General features: G+C 38.2%; 1 protein-coding gene across 2 annotated transcripts; it reads left to right on the top strand.

The window, feature by feature from the left end:
- The first annotated feature begins 9,016 nt into the window (after positions 1-9,016).
- LOC105042586 (uncharacterized) lies at positions 9,017-21,282 on the top strand. Of its 2 annotated transcripts, XR_003800533.2 has the most exons (4): positions 9,017-9,756; positions 11,326-11,445; positions 16,035-16,155; positions 20,776-21,282. XR_003800533.2 is itself a non-coding variant. In XM_010919873.4 (3 exons), exons 1-3 carry the CDS (start codon positions 9,193-9,195, stop codon positions 20,785-20,787), a joined length of 696 nt encoding a protein of 231 aa, XP_010918175.1. In that variant the 5' UTR covers positions 9,019-9,192; the 3' UTR covers positions 20,788-21,282. The 2 variants fall into 2 exon arrangements, 1 of the variants encoding a protein (XP_010918175.1); XM_010919873.4 differs by lacking the exon at positions 16,035-16,155 and having other exon boundaries at positions 9,019-9,756.
- The last annotated feature ends 978 nt before the right edge of the window (positions 21,283-22,260 follow it).

The raw sequence follows: 22,260 nt of genomic DNA, 5'->3' as shown, positions 1-22,260 counted from the left end.
ATCACCATCGCTATCGCCACTATTACCACAGGACATCACCATGAGCCACCACCCATTGGCCATGTTTGAACTGGCCCTCTATTTTTCTTGGATGTGAGGAAGAGAGAGGCTTCATGTCTCTCATTTTCCTTCTCTCTCTTTCATGCTCTCTCTCATCTCTATCTCTTCTTTTCTCTCTCCTCTCTCTTAAATTAATCAAAATTATTCATCAAAACCTCTACGTCAGCTTCTCTATCCCTTAAAAGAAAAGGAAAACAACTATGTCAACCAATAACTAGCCACATAGGCATGGATGACATCTCTGGCTCAATCAAGAGGTTATTAAGTTACATTGTAATAATATGTAAAATGGAAGATTGACATTACAGTATTTTAACATGTAGAGGGATATTTGCAAATCTGCCTAAAATGCAAAGGGTTATTTTTTTTACCCAAAAAGAAATTGCTAACCCACCATACTTTTTCTCATATTAACTAAAATCACAATAGATTGAATGACAATAATCAATCCAATTAGAAAAAATAAGGAAAAAAATATATATATATATAGACTACCATCTAGTTAATAAATTTAGAAACAAATCCCTAAATATAAATTATTCTGCCAAAAAAGGGACTGAATCAATGGTTAAATAATTTTTATATATTATTTATTAAAAAATTATAAACAATTGAATCAATCATTTCTCATTTATATTTGTTGGAATATTCTCCTCTCTTCCAGACTATGGCTAGGAGAATTATATCCTACGTCTGATGTACCAACTCGTACTATGTAGTTATTATTGATGTCATAGGTGGGGCATGCACCATTGTATGGGCAGACTTGAAGATGTCATGTGGCGAGAAACAACAAAAGGAGATGGCAAGCTCAATAGTTGTGAGGGACTCGATCATGGGGGTATGCAGCCCTTGGGGCTAAGGTTAAGGGCCTTCTTGGCCCATGTGGTAGAGAGTTTCAGAAGGCAAAGGATGGCCATGGTGTGAGTAGTAATGAGGGCATAGAGGGAGGGGAGGGCCTCAAAAATGCCATTAGGGCCATGACCATACAGTCGTAGCTAGCAAGGTTGATGATCTTAGCTAAGGATAGGAGCTCAAGAGGAAGAGATCATAGAGGATCTCACAAGTAGTCGGGTGGAACTTGAGGGTGTGGAGGAGGGGGAGAGAGTCTGAGATCTAAGTAGGTAGCGACAACTCTAATTCAAGAAAAAGAGGCTCTTTTTTAAGAAGATCGGGAGGTGACTAAGATGGAGAAGGGGGTGGCAATTTGATTGATGAGGATGAGGGTAGTGGATTTCAGTGATTTAGGATTTTGGGAGAGGAGAAGGTGGTTTCTTAGTCTGGTGGTGGCAATGGTGATTGTGGTGGTGGATGGGAGGCGGCTGCCATATTTACCACTCTAAGAAAATAATGAAGAAGTTTTTATTATTTTATTGATTTGGTGTACCGCTGAGCTGGTAAATTGGGTGTAAGATATAATTTCTATATAACATGAAGGGAGAAGCAAATTATATCCTACATTGGATGCACTACGCTAGTCATCGAGATGTATTCCTATATGTCAATCACGAACGAATAAAATCTATGATAATGTGTCTCAGTGAAGGGCTGCATGGTATGGGTGCAAATGAGTAGAGTAACTCGTGAGCTACTTATGTTTGACTCAAGTCCAAGCTTAACTTGACTCAATTGATACTAAATGAATCGAGCTTCAATAGTTTTTTGAATGGAACTCTAGTAGCAAAATACTCGACTCACAAACCAACAAATCTAATTGAATATTTTTTTTAATAATAGTATATTTTATTTATAATGTATAAAAATTTAATAATTTAAAATATTATATTATATTTTAATCATATTTTTATTTATGACTTAATTTCCAATTCAAGCTTAGACTTGATCTCGTGTATGTCTTGGTCGGTAATTGAGTTTTTGAGCATTATTATTTTTTTTATCAAGTCAAATCCTAATTCAAGTATTAAGGCTCGATTGATATTAAGCCAGATTTCAAATCCAAATATTTTGATTAGGGTCAAGCTCAAGCCTCATCTCAGCTCCATCTCACCAGTGGACTGCATAGCCCACATGTTGGATAGGGCTGGAAATGGGCCGAACTGGGCTGAGTCACACCCTACTCGAGCCCAGCCCAAAAATTATTTTTAGACTTCGGATATTTTTTGGGCTTCGGGCCAGTCTTAGATCCCAAAATATTTTAAAGTTTAAGGCCCGAGACTGGTTTGAACCCAATCGGACCGACCCAAGCCCGAGCCCAAGATCCGGCCTGAACACCCTCCCTCTATTTTTCTCTCCTTTCTCTCTCTCAACTTCTAGAGCTCCCTCTCTCTCTTTTAGATCTCAATCCCCGATTCTCCCAGATCACTAGCCCTCTCCTCTCCTTCTCTGTCTCCTCTACCATGTTGCAGCAACATAGATCGGTCCCGTAGTCAGAGCGGCGAGGAGGATAGCCGTGAAGATGAAAGGATAAAGCAGTGGGAGGTTGCTGAGAAGAGGAGGGAGGATGAGCATAGAGTAGAGGAGAAGCGATAATAGTTTACCTGAATTTGATCGCTGATGTTGATGATAAAGATATCAAAAATCGATTAAATGGTGAAACCCAAGCGTCGCCTCAGCGAACCTGAAGGCCCTTCACATGGTCATTGGCCAGGAGCACCGTGATGCCCTAGGATCTGATTTCGAATGCGAGGAGAGGCTAGGAGCGAGGTCCAGCTAGAGGCACTTAGTAGAAAATTGTTGTCCAAGAACAGGTATAATGCAAATGGTTCCATACGTAAGGATAACAAGAAAAATCGATTCATACTTGCCTATTCTGATGAATAAGGGTTGGAGTACTGTGATGATGAAGATGATGGAAATGGAAGAAATCAAGAAGTGACGAGACCTTGGTAATGCTTGAACTACCATTTTTATATATGATAAAGATTACCCACAAACCAATACAGCGATCCCACAACAATTATTTCTTACTTCTTTGGTTATTTTTTTGAAAAATATTATTATCTATTAACACACACTAAGCATTCTGGAAGGGAGAATTGACAAAATCATATGAGAGATATTGTAGGGGTTATCCTACCTTAGCTCAGAAGAAAGCCGATCTAAATTGAAGGTTGAGTTCATATAAAGCTGATCTGAACAAGAGGCTGAGCTCATAAGGAAGCCGACCTAAACCAGAGACTGAGTTCATAAGAAAACTGATCTAAATTGAAGATTGAGTTCATATAAAGTCTACCTAAATTGGAAGCTAAATGCCAACCTAAATTGGAGGCTGAATGCTGATCTGACTCATTTCAGCCCATATAAACACTGACCTAAGCTACTTGAATTAACTTCTACTCATATAAATACCAATTTGAAGCAGACTATTATATATATCCGAGATATTCAGGGTCTTGTATGATACTTAATTTCATCCTGATATTTTATCGAGGTGAATTATTATATTGACAGCCACAGTCATACTGTTAAAGCCCATCATAATCTCTACAACTAAGCTACAACTAATCACGATCTCACGTACAGCTGTGCTACAACTCATCCCCAACTGGTACATATAGCTAAGTATGATCTCATTTCCAACTAATACATATAGTTATGCTCTAGCTTACCTACAGCTGTCCTCCATCAGCCTAACAAACTCCTCTAATGACCTAACAAACTCCTCTAAAAGTCTCATCAGTCCCTCTATAAATAGAGAGCCAAGGGATCTCCAAGTAAATTCTAACTTTCAAGTTCCAAGCTCAAACTAGAGCCCAAACTAGAGAGAGGCTCCACCACTAGGACTCAAGATCCCATAAAGTCACAAACTCTCTAGCTCTATATAAATCCTTATGCTCTCTATTCTACTCTTTCCACCTCCTATTCTCGAGGCTCAAACTGACTTAAGCATCGAAGGATCAAAGATTGGAGGATCCCTATCGATTTTTGACTTATTTTATAGATTTTTTTTTAAGGAGACTCGAATCACTGCAGCCACTCCAGCATGGCATCATCCAATCTTTCTACCTGAGATTTTAAGCCTCACAATAATAGATTGACACTAAAAGGAAAGCCTACCCAGAAACTTTTTAGAAAAATGATGAATTAGAGAGTATAAAACTTCTCCATCTTCACCATCTTTTGGAGATGCATCGAAAACAATTTCACCTCTACTTTAATGGAGATTGGGGGCAAATTAAAGTTCTTCTCCGAAAATAAACTTTTAGTAATTTTTTTTTTAATATCTCAATTCTTATCTATAGGATGTCAGATTCTTTTGTGTAGCCTTATCAGGTCACATCGCCTCACTGTGCCACCCTTAAAGTCTTAAGTTGTCAACTCATAGAATTAATGGAGATGGCCCCACATACTATGAAGTAACAGCACTCACCAATTCAAAAAACTAGAAGGTCGGCCCCGGTGCTTGAGAACATGACAAGGGTCAAGAATATCATTTTTGGCCTCCTTTTTTTCCAAGGCCCTCAAACAGAACTTAGGACCTCTGTGGTGATAATCCCATCTATTATTCTGGTTTTTTCTTTTTTCTTGCAGGTCAATAAGTTCATGAGCCAAAGCAAAAATCAAATGAGGAAAAGGAAAAAGAGAGGAGAAAATCCTCCTGTGCCTGACCTCGGATATGGCCAAAGTCACCTTACAGGTGACATAAACAAAAAGAAAAAAAGAAAAAAAAGAAGAAAAAAGAAAAGAACCGCAAAGAAAAGAAAAGATGAAAAGGTGGAGAGCAAAGGAGAGTCGGTTCCCAACCCCCAGGACCTCTCGATGCTTGTGAAGATCTCGACATCTTTGAGCCTCTTGACGCTTGTGAAGATTCTGACGTCTGTGAGCTTCCCGACGTCCAAGTGCCACCCAATTAGCGACCTCCCGATGTCCGCAGGCCTCCCAGCATCCAAGTGCCACCCGATCAGGCAACTTCTCCATGCCCATGCTTCTCCTGGTGCTGATTCCTTCGGATCGAAGGCATCCGGATGGTGCACTCCACCGAATCGATGGCCCCTGGGTCTCTAGATCTCTCCTCCACGTCCACGTACGCTCCTATGCACCTATCGGTGCCTAACTCTGATGGCTCAGTGGCCTCCCGATGTCAACTCTTCCGGATCAACAGCACCCCAAAGCCAAGCACCTCCAGACTGGCCTTCTCCAATGTCGCCCGCATTCAATGTGCAATCTGGTGCCAAACCACCCAGGTCGGTAGTTTTTCGATCTCAAAACGCCCTCACACCCAATCAGGTCAGCATTCTCTGGGCTCCTATTCACCTGTGTGGATTCCCATGACCAAGCACTGCTAGCTCAGTAATCTCCCGACCTCAAAGCTCTGCGCGTCAGTGGCTCTACTCCTGTGTACTTCCCGATGAAAAACTCAACCAACCCAATTGGTGACTTTCCAACACTGGCATAACTCGATCGATGATCTCCCATCACTAAACCCCCTCAGATCGGCCTTTTGTATATGGTACCCCCCAGACCCTTGTCGGAGATTTATCGAAGTGAAATGTCACCATCAATGACTGCAGGGGAAGGCTTTGGCCTGGAGAGGATCAATGGCAGAGAGATGTTATCTGATGCGAATGAACGTGGCTTTCTCCCTGGCCCTTAAGAACGTGTGGCACCATCATCTCTCGCCACTCACCTCTTTCTCCTCTCTGTCCTTCCCTGCGCTCCACCGTCTTCCGCCGCTGCACTAACGAAGCAATAGGTGGAGCCCTCACCATCCGATCCATGACCTCTGCTTCTTTTGGTTCAGGGCTGGAGAAGTCCGTCAAGAAGATGATCTCAAGAAACCCTGTCATTATCTACTCCCAAAACTTGGTGCTCATATTCGATGGAGATGAGGTTGTTCAAGAGGATTGGAATGGAGCCTCTTGTCACAGAGCTGGATTAACTCGATCCCTATAGGCCACAATTGCAAAAGGTATTGGAAAGACTGACAAGACAATATATAGTTCCAAGTGTTTTATTATGGAAAATGCCAGAAGGAATGACTCCGGATTGAAAAAACAAAGGGAAATTCTTGGACAGTAGTCCACTGACTTGACACAAAAGATCTCCATATGCATTCAACCCCGGACAACGCCAAGGAGACCTGTAGGTGTCTTCAAAGTCCAGATAAAGATTGATAAAAAAAAAGAAAAGAGAGAGGAGAGAACCTGATCTCCACCCAAAATCAAAATGATTCAAAGCATAGATCAAGCCTGAGCCAAACAACGAGTAAAGCAGAACTAGTGAGTTCTCAAACAAGAACCTATGGTAAAAGACTCCTAAGCTTTTACCTGTTGTTTTCTCTTTTTTTCTTCTTACAGGATCAAAGGAGAAAAATATAGCCAAGTCAGAATCAAAATCATGGCCGAATCGAAGTCAAAACCAGGCCAACATAAAGCAAAAATAAGCTCTAGTTGAGGCAAAGAATAAGTAGTCAATAGAATCCAAAGGCTCTCAAATAGAATGCATGACCTTCATTGTAATAGACTCCCAAGCCCTATCTATTATTTTACTCCTTTTTTGCAAGACCACAGATTCTTGAGCACATGAGCCGAAGCATAAATTAAACAAAGCCATGATAAATGTTAAACCCAAAGATAAGACAAAGACTAAGTTGAGAAAATAGAGGCTCATCACGAAGTCTAGCTCATCAAAAAGCCGACTTCATTAGAAGGGTAAAGGCTGAGCTCATGAAAATACCGATCTTAACAAAAAGATCAACAAAGGCTCATCAGGAAGTCTAGCTCATCAAAAAGCCGACCTCAACAAAAAGATCAATAGAGACTCATTAGAAAGCCTAGCTCACCAAAAAGCTGATTTCATTAGAAAGATAAAGGCCGACCTCATCAAAAGGCCGAGATCATCAAAAATCCAATCTCTGGATTGGTAGAGCTCCGAAGGGCCAAAATAAAGATAAGATCTTTTCAAATTCGATCTCTGAATCGATAAAACCCCGAAAGGTCCAAATGAAGATAACTCTTCAAATCCAATCTCCAAATTGGTAAAGCCTCGAGAGGCCCAAATAAAGATAAGATCTCTTCAAATTCAATTTCTGAATTAGTAAAGCTTTGAGAGGTCCAAATGGAGATAAAATCTTTTCAAATCCAATCTTCAGATTGGTAGAGCCCCGAGAGGTACAAACGGAGCTAAAATCTCCTAAATATCGATTTATGAATCGATATTATCTTTTAACTCATATAGATACCGACCTCAAGGTCAAAGTTATTTTGATATTCTATCAAATACAGATCTCCAGATCAAAGTTATCTTGAAATTTTATTATTGATCTCTGGATCGAAGTTATTTTAGAATTCTATTATCGATCTCCGGATCGAGGTTATTTTGAAGTTCTATTAAATACCGATCTCTGGATCGAGGATATCTTCTGATTTACTCAAGATTACGAGCAGTTCACTTGAAAAATCAAATGGTTCAAATTCACCACCTCGAGTAAGCTGAAAACTTATTCATTGTGCTATTTCTTTTGTCCAAAATAAATTTTTGAGACTCAGAAGTGGAGGGCAAGTATTGTGGAGGTTATTCCACCTCAACTCAGAAGAAAGCCGACTTGAATTGGAGGCTGAGTTCATATAAAGCCGACCTGAATTAGAGGCTGAGTTCATATAAAATCGATTTAAATAAGAGACTGAGCTTATAAGGAAGCCAACCTAAATTAGAGACTGAGTTCATAAGGAAACCAATCTAAATTGGAGGCTGAGTTCATATAAAGCCGACCTGAATTGGAAGCTGAATGCCAACCTGATTTGGTAGCTGAATATTGATCTGACACATTTCAGCTCATATAAACACCGACCTGAGCTACTTGAATTGGCTTTTGCTCATATAAATACCGACTTGAAGCATAGTATTACATATATCCAAGACGTTCAAGATCTTATATGATACTTGATTTCACCCCGATATTTTATCGAGGTGAACTGTTACATTGACGGCCACAGTCATTTTGTTAAAGTCCACCATGATCTCTACAACTAAGCTACAACTAGCCACGATCTCACATACAGCTGTGCTACAACTCATCCATGACTGGCACAAATGGCTAAGTATGACCTCATTTCCAACTAATACATACAGCTATGTTCTAGCTTACCTATAACGTAACAAACTTCTCTAATGGCCTAACAAACTGTTCTAAAGGCCTCATCAGTCTCTTTATAAATAGAGGGCCAACGGTTCCTCCAAATAAGTTCTGACTTCTAAGTCTCCAGCTCAAATTAGAGCTCAAACTAGAGAGAGACTCCACTATTGAGACTCTAGCTCCCACAAAATCACAAACTCTCTAGCTCCATATAAATCCTCATGCTCTCTATTCTACTTTTTCCATCTTCTGTTCTCGAGACTCAAACTGACTTGAGCATTGGAGGATCAAAGATCGGAAGATTTTTATCGATTTTTGATTTATTTTGCAAGTTTCTTTTTAGAAGATTCGGATCGGATCGCTACAACCACTCCAGTATGACGTCATCTAATTTTTTTATTTGAGATTTTGAGCTTCACAATAACAAAAGATATTTTTAGAACTCAATTTAATACTGCCATAACCTTTATGTCCCCACGCATGGGCTCGATGTTATCAGATACAAACAATTCAAGCTTGCTACGTAGATGAGGCAAGGATTTGACTATGAGGTAGATGTGGGGTAGTCGATGAGTTCAGAAATCTGAGAGAAACAAAGTATCGACAACTTTTATTATCTAACACCAATCCGTCCAGCCTTACATCAGAAATCACTATCACTGGATAATTTAAATGGGCTCTCGTCTGAATGTCGGGCTAGAATGGGACTTGAATCGGGCCCAGATTCTGACCAGATCAATAATAGATCCTGATCCAGTTCAAAAATGAAGTAGGCTTTATATCTTAATCCAAATCTAATTTGTTTTTGTCCGAATCTAGATCGAAGCTCGATTTGCAGTCGGGCCGGACCGAGCCCATTTCCAGCTTTAGTGCCGGATATTATCTCTCCGCGAGGGGTGAGCTTTTATTCGCGTGGGATCCGTAGCCAGAACTCATCCCATCAGTCACCTGACAAGAGTACGGATAGAGAAACCCTAGCGCGAGAGGAGGATCCAGCGTCGTCCTTTACGTAAATTCCAATTCCCAGCCCTCCTCTCCTCCACATCAATCAATTAATCCACCGAAGAAGAAGAAGAAGAAGGAAGACGAGGGCTAAGATGCCGAAGAAGATGGGCGTGAACTCGAAGGCGGAGGCGACCCGCACGCGGCGCAGCGCGGTGGAGGCGGACCGCAAGGAGCGCGCGGCCCGCGAGAAGGAGGAGGAGTACTGGCGCGCGGCCGAGGGCTCCAAGTCCCGCGCCGCCAAGAAGCGCGAGGAAGAGGCCGAGAAGCGCGCCGAGGCCGCTGCCCGCAAGGCCGAGAACCGCAAGCTTGCTGAGGTCGAGCAGCAAGAATTGGAGAAAGCCGGCCGCAAGCCCGACCGCAAGGTCAGCCGCGTGTCCATCCCCACCGTCCCCAAGGTCACCGAGGCCGAGCTCGAGCGCCGCCGGGAGGAAGAGCGCCAGCGCATGCTCCGCAACGCCGAGGCCGCCAAGAAGCGCCAGAGCCGCACCGCCGAGGAGGAGGAGTACGAGCGCATGGTCCTCGTCGCCAACACCAACCGGGATGACTCCGTCATCGAGGCCCACTCCGTCGAGGACGCCATCGCCCGCATGGCCGTCGCCGAGCCCCAGCTGCCCCCGGATTGCCACCCCGAGAGAAGACTCAAGGCCTCCTTCAAGGTATGATGATGATGATTGCTTTTCTTCCTTCTTCTTTTCTTTCTTTTTGTATATTAGTTGTTATAATTATTGCTATTATTATGTTTAAGAATTGAGATTTCTAGGGATAATAGTATATGAAAGGTGATTCCTTTTCAAGGAAACTGGGGATTTTGAACTCCTGAATGGATCGAAAACCCCCTAGTTGCTTCTGGAGATTCAAAATTTCTTCCTAGAATGGTATACAAAGTCTTTCCATTGGATCATTCACATATGGTGACGATGCAGATAATCTTACCATGGAAATTTCCGTCCCAATTATGCAGGGCATTGCAGCACACGTGTGACCAGTGCCAATGCCTTGTCGGCATGGTCAGCACTTAGAATAATTTGTATAAATCTAACTCAATTTAGTTATTAATAATGAGAGTTGAACAAAATTGATGTGAATGGAGTGGATGCACCTCTAATAACTATAGTATTTCTGATTAGATTCTTTTATCTCAGTAGGCATTAATCTTGTTCACATGATCCCTTTTAGTTTACAGTTCAGAATTTCTGTGCCATTGTCCTTGGCTACTTATTTCTAAGTTGGTGATCAATGATTGATATTTTCTTTTCCCCTGTCATAACATGTTTAAGTACCTAAAGAGACATGTTATTAAATTTCCTGTTAAATATCTCTAAAATACTATTCAATCTTTTGTTCTATATTTTGCTTTTTACTTTGATGAGTTTACCTAACATGTTGGATTCTGAATCTTTGTCATTCTTCAGTATTTGTATTAACCATGGTGGCTATTATGGATGCTTCTTGTGCGCTTCTAAATAATGCTTAATAATTTTTTGAGTTACTATACTAATAAAACCTAACCTTTGAAAGTATCAGTTTTGGATTTTTTTTTTTCTTTCTTCATAATTTCTTTCTCGAATTATATATCTCTTTTATCAGAGTTGGTTGTTTGATGTTCTGAGATGTTGCAAATCTTGTCATTTTGGCTTTCTAGAACCTGATTTTCTCTCTCATATAGTTTATCTTTCTTTATTGAATTATTCATTATCCTTCTCACTTGTATTGTCATTTTAATATTTTTAGCTTCTGCAGTTGCATCATCTAGGAATCTAATTGGCTCTTTGATATAACTTATTTTCCAAATTTCTTTGTGGGATGATTCATTATCTGCCTTGTTTACTCATCATTCTTGCCTCTTTTGCTTCTGCAGTTGTGTTTACATGGAGCAGTTAATTTGAGTTTATCTTTTGATTTATACTTTATTGCTTTTTGCATGAACATTGTTCCACATTGCCCAGATTGATTTTCATCATGTTTGGAAGTGCATATCTTGGATAGTTAATTTAATTGTATTAGATGCTAGATGCTGGCTATTAGTATTGGTTTTAAGCTACTCTGTTAATTTGACAATTCAAGCTTTAGTCTGTAAAAATCAGTCCAGGATGAAATTTTATGATGCTTAAGTGTAAGTTTTATGGTGGTGGGTCATATGTATTATTGGGGAGAACAAGATGGTTGGATAATTGTAGAATAAATATTTAATTGGTTTTCAACAAATTTGTTGGTTGTATGTGTAGGCTTTTGAAGAAGCGGAGCTTCCCAAACTGAAGGAAGAAAAACCAGGTCTAACCCTCAACCAGTACAAGGATATGATATGGAAGCTATGGAAGAAATCCCCAGACAATCCCCTCAACCAGGTATGCTTTAGAGAAAATGGTATGAGAAGTTGCAATTTCAATTTCAGGTTTCTAACCTGTCTACACACATGCTTAAGTTTATACATTTTGATGATTACAGCATTTTGAATAAATATATGCATTTACACCTTCAAAGCATGTATACATGTATTGTTATATACATTTAAGGATGAGAATTGCTGTCATACCTATGGAAAAAAATTAAATTAAACCTATCGGCAGTCACCTATTACATTTAGCATCTAAAGGTGCACACAAGTGCATGTTTTGTATTTTATAAGGCTTAAACAAAACAAAATCCTGTTTATAATAGTAATACAACAAGAAGAACAGGCCAATGAGGTTTCATATGCAATACTTTGACTTAAATTATGAATCCTTGCAAATTTCCGCAGATGGCTTCGATCTTGTTTTAGAAAACATGGATGGGATTCGTAATCCCTCCATGATGGTCATAAAGCAAATCCCATAAAGTAGGGGCACAATTGATATTTATGGTTATGGTTATTGTTATGGTTTTGGTTTTGCATCATTTTAGAGTATAATATATTTCGATTAACATACATTGAGGACCCAAGATCTTTTTTGATTTAAGTACAATTATCGATAACAAAGCTCAGATCTTGCAAATTAGTGCTTTGAGGGTTTTATCTACACCACAAGCTTTGGTGTTCTGCTTCCTTGAAAGAACTTCCAAGAATCCACAACATATTATATGTATATGTATAATACACACACACACACATATATTGGAAGGTTTATAGAGCAAGACAGAATGAATAAAGAAAAATTTTAACAAACAGAGCAATTGATCGTTCGAATAACAAACAAGTATTTGTGCATTCATTTCCATAAAATAGGATCAATTCTCCCATTGCATATTGGTACTTATTGGGTATAGAATATATCTGCTTCTCTTTGTTCTTATAAATAGAATTGTTCCATTATTCTCAATGGAATGGAATAAATATTAACTTTCTCATATAGAATCCATTGAAAGGGGGGGGGGGGTGTGTGTGTGTGTTATTCCAATCAGCATTCGTCGTACCACTCCATATCGGATAGTACGGGGTATACTGTATCATACCACCCCATATCGACAAAGCCATATTGTACCGTCTTATGTACCCACACTCTAGTGGGATTTCAGCGGTATGGAGTCCAGTACCGAGACGGCGAATCTTAATTCTAACATTGTTTCTTATCAAATGCATAAGTTTCTAGTTTTCTAAAATCTTGAAAAGTCTGAAAATTCTAAATGCAGTCTAAATCATCTCTTGGAGGTTGGATCTATAAACTTTGAATTTGTTTTACCCTCTTTTAACTCCAAACAAAGAAGGTGAACCATGACACTAATTGCCCAAATACATTTAAAGCAATAAAAAAGAGTTTAACGTCGACACCCTAATATTTACATTAGCATCCACAATCAGTTTAGTCAGTTACAGATGAAAGGGTCGGAAAATGGTCTTTCAGTTTTAAATTTTGATTTGGCTCTCAGTTTCAGTAATACCATCACTGATATAACTGAATATAGCAGCCATGCAGCTTTAGATAGCTTACTATACAAAACAAATGTGTTTTAGGTGAAACTTCAAGCCTTATTGGAAAAGAATTCTCCATGGTGTCCGATTTATGCAAAAGCTGGGAAAAAAGGAATTTGGTTGAAGACCTATATAGCCTTCATTTGGAACGGTGACGACAACATGTAAATTCTAGTATCATTGGGTAATTTATGAAGACATTTAGTATCACTTTTAGAACAGCATCACAGTTTTGAGTTATGGAAGGAAAAGCTTGTGGATGCAATTTGTAGATTTAATGTTGGAATTAAGGTGATATAGGTCATAAAGCAGCAGATGTATCTAAAAGGTGGTCTTGGATTCTTACCAGGATTGGGATCATTTTGGAAATGCAAAAAATGCTAATTGTGCAGTATATAGGGTGAATACAAAGGATGAAGTATGACTAGCAAAAGATAGTTTGGATACTGAGTGGCTGTATGAAAAGTTGAATGTTGAAATATAACATTTTCTATAACCTTCATTAATTTATAGTTCACTCAAATTTTCTGACATTACTCTATTGTTTTCTTTTGTTTATTTTTTACTTATCAAAAGAAGATGAGATATTAATGCACACGATTCTATAGTTGATATTCAACTAAAACAAACATCTGATGCCCTTTTCTTTGCACATGTTATGGAAAATTATTAAATGATATCTGTCATTGGAATACTTGAGCCTTGCATATTTTTTCAGATTCACTATATTTCTACGATTTCAGCTCAATTTTAGCTCCTCATCATGTGAGGATTAGGAGTTTGGGTATTAGGAAGGAGGGACAACAATAAGCAAAAATGAGTTGCTTAAGATCTTATAATACGTGATAATAGTATTTATATGATCTTAAATGACATTATAACTAGGAAGTTGGATTTTTGCAACCAGCCACCTAGTGAACATGGGACGGGATCCAAAAAAATAAAATTTTAGGCTTAGGGGTGAGTTATGCATGCAAGAGTTTTTCTTAAGTAATAGACTTTTGACAATGCATGGTGGAGTTTGGTTGAGGCATGATTTCCGTACTTTTAACCCTTGTTGAATTGCCACAAGCATCCATCTTGCTCGCCTATGGAGTCTCCAAACCCTAGCTTGCATAGGAATATTGAGGAAAAAAGGGAAGGTGATTCTTTCAAATTGCTCAACTCAAATCTCTAAAAAAAATTATAGAAAAAGGTGGAAAATATAGCGAAAGTAGGGTCTAGGTCTCCTTTTCTTTCATTGATGAATAATAAACTGAGATACATTGCTTTTGTTTATGCTAGCGATGTATATATTTGTATAATTTGGGTTGGATTCCTTTTCTAATTCAAACAAGACTTAGCTTTCCTGAAATATATGACTATTAGAAATAAACATGAGAAAACTAAAATCCTACGGAAGGTAGATCTCAACTTTTGTATTGACTTCTGTCTATTCTTGCCCTAAATATACATCCGGTCAGTCTTTCCCGAAAAGGAAATTTTCGGTTCGACCGGTCCGTTTTGGAATCCAAATGATAGAATTTGATCCTAGTTGCTAGCTGCGCTATATCTTTTGGGGGCAGCACCACAGTGCGTAGATTTTGAAAAGTTACATGATTTTTTTTTTTTTTAAAAGAAGATTATCTCAATCAGATATTGCATGATCAAGTTTGGCCTGCGACTTGGCTTCCCCATATAGCGGATCTCGCTTCTGGATCTTGTCCAGCTCTACTTTTAGGGGGTTGACTTCTCTATCCTAGTTTCACAAGGAAAGAGGAGCCACACAAGTGGCTAGTCCCTTCTTCGCTACTTTAGTTATGGAGGCATGTACCTCACTCAAGTGGCCACCTTTACTTTCCTAACTTCTAGAAGGATGGCCATTACTAAAGCGGTTGGTGACCCGTTATTTGCCAACTACTCGTAAAGCCTAATGAGGGTCAATATAGAGTATCTCACTTAAAAAAGCCTTATCTGGATATGGTTCTAAAGCACATTGAGGTGTCCACTGAGTCAACTTAATACCTTTTTGTGGCATTAAGGTTAAAATTGGCCTAAGCCACACCCTTTATATGTGGCTAAAGTCCAAAGGCAAATTGCTTATAAGCCAAAAAGAAATTTTCTTATAAGCCAAAAAGGAGAGTCCAGACAAACATATGCACTCAAAGATTCCACTTTGTTGTGTAAGATGGTCTGAGAAAAAAAAAACATATTTTGTTTTGGGCATACGAGTTTGTGAAAGAAGGATATGGGATCGCAATAAAAAGGTTATTAATGTATGACTAATTAACTATTTAATTTGTTGGACCTATCATATTTTATGTGAATCTAGCACCTAAATCAAGAGCGACTTTGGAGTACAACTTTACAACAGTCTCCCCCTTGAGTTTGATAACCATCATGAGATACAAGTTAATGTGATAGTGCAACTGCCCACGGTAGTGTCATTCCATGACAACCCATTTCCATCCTTAGGATAGAATTACCAAAACATATTTATGGGCTCAGGGGTTGGTCAGACACTAGAGGTCTCTTTCCAAGAAAGCATTTTGTGTACCAACAAATATACTTCATAATAATTATTTTTCAAAAAAATAAATAAACCAATGTTCTTGATAAATTGCTAGTCAAATAAATGGTTGACCAATCTTCCTCACCTACATGAATTATTCTCCCTTGATGGCTAGTGAATATCTCATTGGACATATTACATGGCCTAGTAAATCATGTATACTCAATCAACAACTAAATACAGATTCTTATTTGATCACTTAGTCCAGATGTTAAAATCCTACACTAGTTCACATGGATCTCTTGGTGATAGGTTATCCATCTATGGTATTTTGAGTAAAAAAAGAGAGAAAGAACACAATAGTGAGAAAAGAACGAAGCTTAATGTCCAATTTGTATGTGCATTTGTATCTGTATCTATTTCAATCAAATATGAATTTGAATACCAGTACCCAGTTATTATCTGTATCTGTGTTCATATTTGTCAAATAAAAGGGATATGGATATAGTTGTATTGATATTTGATCTATATCTGATCCATTTTCAACCCTGCAGGGTAACCAATGCCTAATACTAATAGAGTCGATGTCATCTTAAAATAAGGTCCTATCGCCAATCCAAATTGGACACAAATCGTTCTAATGACCTTGTCCTTATGGTTGAGCTTAGAGTGGAGGTAAACGTCAGCCATCCTTATCATTGAAGCTCTTCTTTTGTAGGCTTATAGCTATAGTTGTCACCATGAATGCATGAGGTTTGTAGACCTTCTCATAAAATTAAATAGTATAATAATCCCCACTTAGAAATCTGCCAAGAAAATATACAATCATTATAGAAGCTTGGTAAAGTTGAGCAAGATCACCATGCGCATGTTTATACTCAGGGAACAAAGTTGGAATCCTTAGTCCTTCAACAAAGTCATTACGTGTTGGTGCACTGACGAGATTCAACTTTCTACTTTTGATATCCCTCTTGAAGAACCACCAACTTTACAATGGGTTTCCATATTTGCTCACGAGAGATTGACTTTAAGCGATATCTCTGTTTTCTCATTTAAGCCAGTGATCTTAGAAATCTTCTGCTATTTTCTTAAACCAAATCTGTGGTCATAGTAAGCAATGCTAAAACCAGTCCATCATGATCCTTCCAAAGTTGCTCAATGGTTTGAATAATTGTGGCTTGAGAGTTGACAAGTTTCCTCTTTAAATTGTTTAAGCTTTTGACCAAACTTATCATTGAGCCTTGCTTCAAGTCTAGCCGCAAGTTGCAATCCTGGATCATTAACTATTTGCTGAAAAAAATTGTTGGAGCCATGAATAGCACACCATTGTTGCTTTGGTACCAAATGATAGGGACTTAGTTCTCTATTTTTTATATTGAGTTGAAAAATAGAAAAAAGAGGATATTCAATCATTTCAAGGGTATCGGAATCTCCAAAATCTGTTGGCCAATTTCATCAAATTGATTCTTGTGTAGATGGCCCTCAGGGGATTACATATTTATAGGCTCAAAATTACTTGTACTACAAGAATAAGAAAAAGCAAAATAGGAAAAATGAGGTAACTAATCCTTAGCGGACTTGGACTCTTTTGAGAGTGAACTCTTAAATCAAATCTAAATGAGGACATTGAAATAAGAAACCTATCACTTTGGTTAAGAGACATGCAAAAACTTGTACATTGAGGAAAATGATATTTTCATTGAGTGATTTCATAGTGATGTATTTTCTTCGAAAAAAGAAAAAAGATTTCAGGTTGATGCAGTGTCAGATGAGCCTGTCCATGTACTGTGATGTATCCGAGTGTTGATATGGAGTCACTACTCATGCAATTGAAAGAGATTGCCATAATCTTACCACTGTCATCTGCAATTCATGGTTGTATGAATTAGCAACCTTGTTAAGATTGGGACTGGATCATAAATAGTAGAGGGGATCAGTTCAGAACAGATCCAATCATGGACCAGATTGTGAACCATTAATATTTTTCATTCTTAAAATATGAAAATATTAGAAAATGGGAAAAGGTATGTAACAAGTCCCTAGAAAGAGGAGGAATCTGATTATCATGGGAGATCTACTGCTTAATACCAGTGTTTAGCATGGTAAAGAAAGAAACATGGTTAAATTTGCTTAAAAAAGAGAAAGCTGGGTTGGGGAGAGTTAAAAAGGAAGCGAATAACGGTAAAATAGAAGACTTTGAAAGAGAAGGTAAGAAGGGATTCGCAGCAAGTTACTTTATGAAATCCAATGAGCTCCTTGCAGTTGGATACAAATTCTCTTACAACAGGTGAAAATCAGACTCCTATATTAGTATGTAAACAGCCAAGCAATACTTGCCTGATATTGAATGAACTGGATCTTGGATACATAGAGATTAGTATTCTTTATATTAGAAAACTACCCGCTGGTTACTTATTCGAATCCCAATTTGAATTCAGATAGAGCTCTTTAGAAGGAAAATAAATCAAGAACATTTTGGCACCACAACTTTTTAAATCATCATAAAAATCAGCTATATAAATATTAATTGCAATCTAAAAGCTCCCAAAATAAGTTTTGGGAGGGGAACCTCACTGTTCATGCATGAAACAGGGGAGTCTTCAATCCGTTTCATTCATGCAGATTGCACAGCCAATTTAAGTGGATTGGGTGATTCAATGTTTAGATGATCCATGGTTTGGATCACACAATCAAAAATCAGATAGTTTTATCTTTTCTGAAAACTATCCAAAGTTCCTGATTTGGATCATTTTTTGGCTTTTTCTTGATATAGACTCTTTGGTCTGTATTATGGTTGCCTGATTTTAACAGTAGTCTGTATCATGGATGGCCTGATTCTAACAATACTGTGAATTAGGCCTCCCAACCATATCCATAGCTATTGGCAAGTTTAAGAAGCAAGGAGCCAAAATCTTAGTTGTTCCTCAAGTGCTCAAAATAACTTTTTCATGCCAGCTATCATCCCAACATCCATTGGCAAACACTGGAAGCAATCTAGTCAATGTTTCACTTTGTATTCCATATGGCAAATAAAAGCTTTGTTACAACATCACTTCCAATGGTTGGAACTTCTACAATCTCTCTCTCTCTCTCTCTCGTGCACGTGCGCTTGCTCACTCTTATAATCTCCCCCTCTTTGTGTGCGCAGGCAAACATGCATCACAAATAATATATTAATATTCACTATGATATCCAAAGTAGCCCTCTTCAATGGGAGGGTTGTATCTAGTCCTTCAACCAATTGCATACCTAGAAAAATTTGATATATGTGTGAATACTTTTCCTAAGAAGCCTAACAAGGAAAGGTGGAAAGCAGAATACTGGTGACATAAGATAATGAAGAATGCATAGAATGAAAAGGATTTACCAAAAACTATAGTATGCTTCATGCTTAATAGGAAGGAAGGAAAAAAATATCTACATAGTACATGACAACAAGCAACATTTGAACATGGATGGTCACTGCCATGGGGGATGCTGCTCTACCATACACCACTTGTCAGACACTTGTACACTGACATTTCATGAAACATCAATGCTGGTCCCTCTTTATGACGTTTACCATCCCAAGGTTTAATTAAAACACAAGTTTGCTAGAATTGGGAGTGGGTTCAGGAAGCAGGTAGTTTACAAAAAACACTTAAAAAGGAAATGCTCATGAAGTAGGTGCAAGTTTGACTTTCGAAGCAGTTTCCTGAAGCGGCTACAATACATTACCTTTGGTAGTTGTTTTGTGATACCAAGGTTTGGCATCCTAGACATAAATACAGGCAATCATCTGTTATTGATACATGGTCTGAAGTTGCAAGTCTACTGTAGTGTTCATGGACTTCTTGTATGTATAGTAGCATATCTTCATACAGAAAGTTTATTTATATTTTGCACGTCTGTGTCGTCATATCCCCATTCTTGATTCAGATCTATACATGGGCTGCTACCCCTGTATCATAGGGTTTGTACTAATCGCAGTCCATGGATTATAAACAAGCTATGCACAAGTTCACCATGATATTTGCTGGTTAGTTGTCTTGGAGGCATGCTTTTGACCAGTGATCCTTTCCTCCTAGGAGATGAACCAAATTACAATGTTTATGTCTTCTAGTATTAGGAGTGTTGGCATCTCTGTGTAAGTTGAAATGCTTAGTCCGTGATCATTCAGATAATGTTTTCAAGGAGTGTTTTGGGCTAAGCACAGTGGTTGAGGTGAAGTGCAATACTTAGTAAATTCTTGTGAACCTTGAGGTATGGAGCATGACCAAAAGAAACAGGACTAGGACCATTTATCATCAGCTTTAGCATGCAGATTTGCACATATGTTTTCAAAATGGTCTGATTGAAGAAAAGAAATATAGTAATTACAAGTGGTAGAATGAACAACCCAGATAATTGTTGCTTTTATAAACAGGCTATTTGGCTTGTGGTTGTAGCTGAAGGGCTCATTCGTCTTGAAGGAAGCCAACTTTTGCTATTTTCAGTGTTTTAAAGGTATGGTGCATTAGGCTGCATAGCCTCCTGACCACATACCCTATAAGCAACTAATATGTAAGTTTGGATCACATATGAGCCAAAGGGATGGATTACTTAGCACTTTTCAGGCATATATGCATTGCGATTAGCACTTTCTGTGTTTGTTTGGCCTTTTTAGCATTATGCAACTACATATGTGGCCATTCTTAAAGCAGGCTTATGCAACCAAGGGAGGTTCAAGCTAATGGTTACGTTGGATATTGGTTTATTGCTAATAAGGATTAAGAACTAAATAGTAAGCACTAATTGGTAGATTTCTTGTTATGAATACTACTGTTATTTATAAAATATTTCTATTATTAAATATTTAATATACTAACCATATATGCGCTTGCATATCACAGCCACCTTTAAAACATGGCTATTTTCATACGATAGTGCAGTCTAAAGTCTCCAAGTGCAATTCGTGCCTCCCACCTGGTAGGTTATAATTTCTGTTATACCCACAGTTGAAATTACACTGTAATCTCCTCTTTGTTGCTATAAACTGCAACACTATCCTAAGAAAATACCTACTTTATTAGAGGCTTGTGGAAACTTTCACAAAATCACCACAATATTCTGTTAAACCAGGTATCAACAGCAAAGCTCCAAGGATTCTGGTATTGTGGGAAATGGGAATATTTTTGGTGGTACTTTTTTGGTGCATGCTGATAAATATATTGAAATGAGACATTAATTAGGCATCTTCTGTAATGGGCTTCATTAATGTTTCATGATAGGCATGGTATGCACTCTGGTACTGATGGCTTGAATTTGCACATGCAGGGTGCTGAGTGAACATATAGGATCAATTATTCAATAACACAATCAAGATGTTCTCCAGCTTCGTGTTTTGCTGCTAATTTCCTCAGCCATATTATCATAATATTCAGGTTATTGAATCATACAGAGATGTGTTTCTATTGGTTTGCATCAGATGGAACTGCTTGTGCTTTACAGTAGTGTCTCTTCATAAGACATCTGTGTAAGCTAAAAAACACCATTCTTGGGTACCTTTGCTGATAATAAGCAGTTGTGAGCGGTGTATATCAGGAGAGTGCAGCGGAGTTGGAATTGATAAGAGGTCTTACTCATTTACTTTTCGGTTTCTTGGCCGAGAAACCTGTTAAACTTAGCCTTGTCTGTATCAGGATTGGTGCCATCCCTAACACAAAGGTGGACATATACGACCTATAGGCTATATGATGTGAATTATTGTGGTTGTGGAAGATACTGTTTGCTGAATGGATGATGTCAATTTGTTTATCTAGACCTAAAGTTGATTTGTCATAAGCCATCTTGTTTTCTTCTTCTTTTTTTTTTCCCCTTAAGATCAATAGTATCTCCCTAATGTTATAAGCTTGAGATATGTTTACCTAGAAACGGGTTAATCTTCTACCATAAGTACACTCCATTCAATGTATGAGCCAAGGTTGGATACAAAGCTGCATTTCAGATATAGTTCGTCTGCAGAAGATCTACCATGCTTTTACTGCCATGATGAGAATGGGCTGAGATAAAAATCTGGGAGGTTCTCGCTGTGATTGGAGTTGAAAACCCTGCTAAGACCACCATCTCCAAGCGAATAGTTCCAGAACTCATATTTGCTGCTGATGGGCTTCATATACTCTGAATATGAAAGTAAAAGGCTTCCCCAATTTTCACATCATTCTAGAATGCACATCACGTTTACTCGGGTTTTCCTTTTTATGTTGAATCCTCTCTTAATCCATTAGCATTTTTTCACGATCCTGTCTGGTTGCTTGGAAAGCCATTCCAGCTCTGTTAACATGAATGGTCAGTAATTTGAAACATACCTTTGGCTCTGTAAGCCCTGCTAACTTCATGAATTAACTGGAGTAAACCTGCATAAAAAAAACCCATTTATTCAGCTTTATTCAACTGTACAACCTTTCCCGCACCAGGATAAATTAGTATTTACGAATTTCAAATAAGCTGAAAAAGCATTTTGTATGTACTAATTTGGTTCCAGCTTTCGTTGCTGTTTGCTCCAACTAATTTCTATTTGAATAATCCAGAAAATCCTATGATACTGAAAAAGCACAGTTCTCAAACCACGCCGACCAAAGTAAGATTCCTCAGCTGAGACTTTCGCAGCTTAAGGTCTGATAGCTAACGGTGCTTTTAGAATAGTCTTAACTTATTTAAACTACAGTATAGTTATATTCATGTTTAATAATAATAATTTATAATTTATAAATTAATTTTTATTGACAGCTCCTTCATCCAAAAGTTCAAAAGCTTCGGCTA

This window comes from Elaeis guineensis, chromosome 4, assembly GCF_000442705.2.
Source record: "Elaeis guineensis isolate ETL-2024a chromosome 4, EG11, whole genome shotgun sequence".
NCBI classification, from domain to species: Eukaryota; Viridiplantae; Streptophyta; class Magnoliopsida; order Arecales; family Arecaceae; genus Elaeis; species Elaeis guineensis.
Note: the sequence above shows the minus strand (reverse complement) of the source record. Positions and strands in the feature narration are given on the sequence as shown.